This window comes from Sphaeroforma arctica (genome assembly GCF_001186125.1).
Source record: "Sphaeroforma arctica JP610 unplaced genomic scaffold supercont1.378, whole genome shotgun sequence".
Taxonomy (NCBI): domain Eukaryota; class Ichthyosporea; order Ichthyophonida; genus Sphaeroforma; species Sphaeroforma arctica.
Window position 1 is genome coordinate 4,760 of NW_014040180.1, and position 2,086 is coordinate 6,845.

General features: G+C 38.0%; 2 protein-coding genes across 2 annotated transcripts in view; one reads left to right on the forward strand and one right to left on the reverse strand.

The window, feature by feature from the left end:
* Nucleotides 1-625: 625 nt before the first annotated feature.
* Nucleotides 626-1,268, reverse strand: SARC_05732 (hypothetical protein; the record flags this gene model as incomplete). The annotated part of the gene is made up of 2 exons (XM_014300395.1): nucleotides 626-1,075; nucleotides 1,177-1,268. 2 exons carry the CDS (start codon nucleotides 1,266-1,268, stop codon nucleotides 697-699), a joined length of 471 nt encoding a protein of 156 aa, XP_014155870.1. The 3' UTR covers nucleotides 626-696.
* Nucleotides 1,269-1,469: 201 nt separating this feature from the next.
* The window catches only part of SARC_05733 (hypothetical protein), a 2,337-nt gene continuing 1,720 nt past the window's right edge, over nucleotides 1,470-2,086 (forward strand). The window contains exon 1 of the mRNA XM_014300396.1: nucleotides 1,470-1,729. Within this exon, the coding sequence (XP_014155871.1) occupies nucleotides 1,625-1,729 (105 nt within the window). The 5' untranslated portion in view covers nucleotides 1,470-1,624. The remainder of the gene's footprint in view (nucleotides 1,730-2,086) is intronic.

Genomic DNA, 2,086 nt, shown 5'->3' on the forward strand with positions numbered 1-2,086 from the left:
TATATATATGTATGTATCTATAAAAAATATGTGTGTGAACACACGTGTATGTGTGTGCATGCGTGGTAGGTCTTGATATTTGCTTCTTCACGTTTGATGAGAAATGTTCGTTCGCGAATATTATGTTAGATAATTTTATTTGAGTACGTATGATTCCTTGATTCCTTTATCGCTTTCACGCTTAAATGTGCTTGTGTAGTATATGTTTCGATATACTTCTAGTTGTGCTCGACAATTTTTCGTACGTGAATAAAATTGTCCATGTATCGCTAAATAAACAGTTCTGCATATGGATTAATTTTTTTATTGGTTTGCGCTAATGCCGCCTGATGGTTTGAGGAATTACAATCAGCCTACGCACAGACAGGCATCTTGAAAGTACCCACCGTTTAAGTGCACGCGTTTTGTTCACCTACCCTTTAAAGGTTCGTAGATACCTGGCAAACACCTTCAGTTCGCCTGAACACTCATAACCTTTCTGGCAGCAACCTTCACAAGTCATCTCGCATTACTTTTTCTTCGTCTTGAGAATGTTCTTTGGTTGCGAGTATTTTAGCACAGGCTGCTCCTGGGCCATTACACTTATGTGCACACTCTCTACTACTGTTGCACTCATGTAGACTGGGGCATCGTTAGCGGAGGAAGCGGTGAGGGTAAAGCACTAGACACCTTCGCGACAGGGAGGTTCTGGCACCTCTACCGTATGACACCTACGGCCTGTAGTTCCATCAACGCAAGTGCAACAGCCGTTCCCATATGGTACACCTCCTGGGCGAAGTTACATGCACGCTGCCTACGTCTGTGATCTGCATGTAACGTGCCTGAGTTTGTGCAGGATGAGATCAGGGACGCGAACGTACTGCCCACACAATCGGCATTGTCACCCATAGCACAGGCTACCTCTTGAACATCAGTGTTACAGTTAGCGACCGTGTCATTGACGTTAGCCTGGGTACAACGCTTGTCTCGAATTGCGTACTTGATTCTACTACTACTACTACTACTGCTACTACTACTACTACTACTACTACTGCTACTACTACTACTACTACTACTACTGCTACTATTACTATTACTATTAGTCGCAGTGGTTAATCGTATCGAAGTGGCTGCTTGGGCTATCGCGACGATTTCGATTTTTTAGCCATCCACGCCTCTCTTTGGTGCTTTGTTTACCAATAGATACTTGAGGTGGGGATGTTGAAGCCAGGGTGGAGACCTTCGTATACTGTGCCGAAGGCAACCGGGAACGAAGAAGCTATGGTCATAGCCCTTTAAACTATGAACATGGCGGTAAATGGTTCCCGCCAATTCAAAACCCAAGAGTTCAAAAGAACCCGTGAACCCAACCCAACAAAAGCGCGAGAAAATAATCATAGCCTTCTGAAAATTAATTTTCAGAAGGCTATGAAATAATATGAATAAATAAATAAATACTGTTTGACGGCTATGATACACATATCATTAGTGCTGGTTCTTGAGCGGGTGAGCATAATACTCTGGTTGCTGGACAAACAGATTCATCATTTTACAGTAGGAGAAAGCCATATCCATATCTCTGATCCTATCTTCGATATTTATCATTACCACATCATTTTTCAGTATTACACAACCCAAATTTAATATGACAGCAGCTACTGTGAACTTTGTGGATCCTGTTATGAAGGTTCATAATTTCATTGACCATGACATACATACAAGCACTATCTACTTCCGGGTCATTCAAATGGTACGTATGTATGTATGTATGTGTGTGTGTATGTATGTATGCATATATGCATGTATGTATGTATATCTGAATGTACGTGTTTATATATGCACGTATGTATGTATGCTGTATGTATTTATGTATGTGTGTGTATATGTATGTATGTATGTATGTATGTATGTATGTATGTATGCACATTATAGATATAGATATATATATATATATATATTGGTATATATATATATATATATATATTATTTATTATTTATATATTATTATTTATATATTGTGTATATATATATATATATATATATATATATATATTATTATTATTATATATATATATATATACTATACATAACAACTAATATATATANA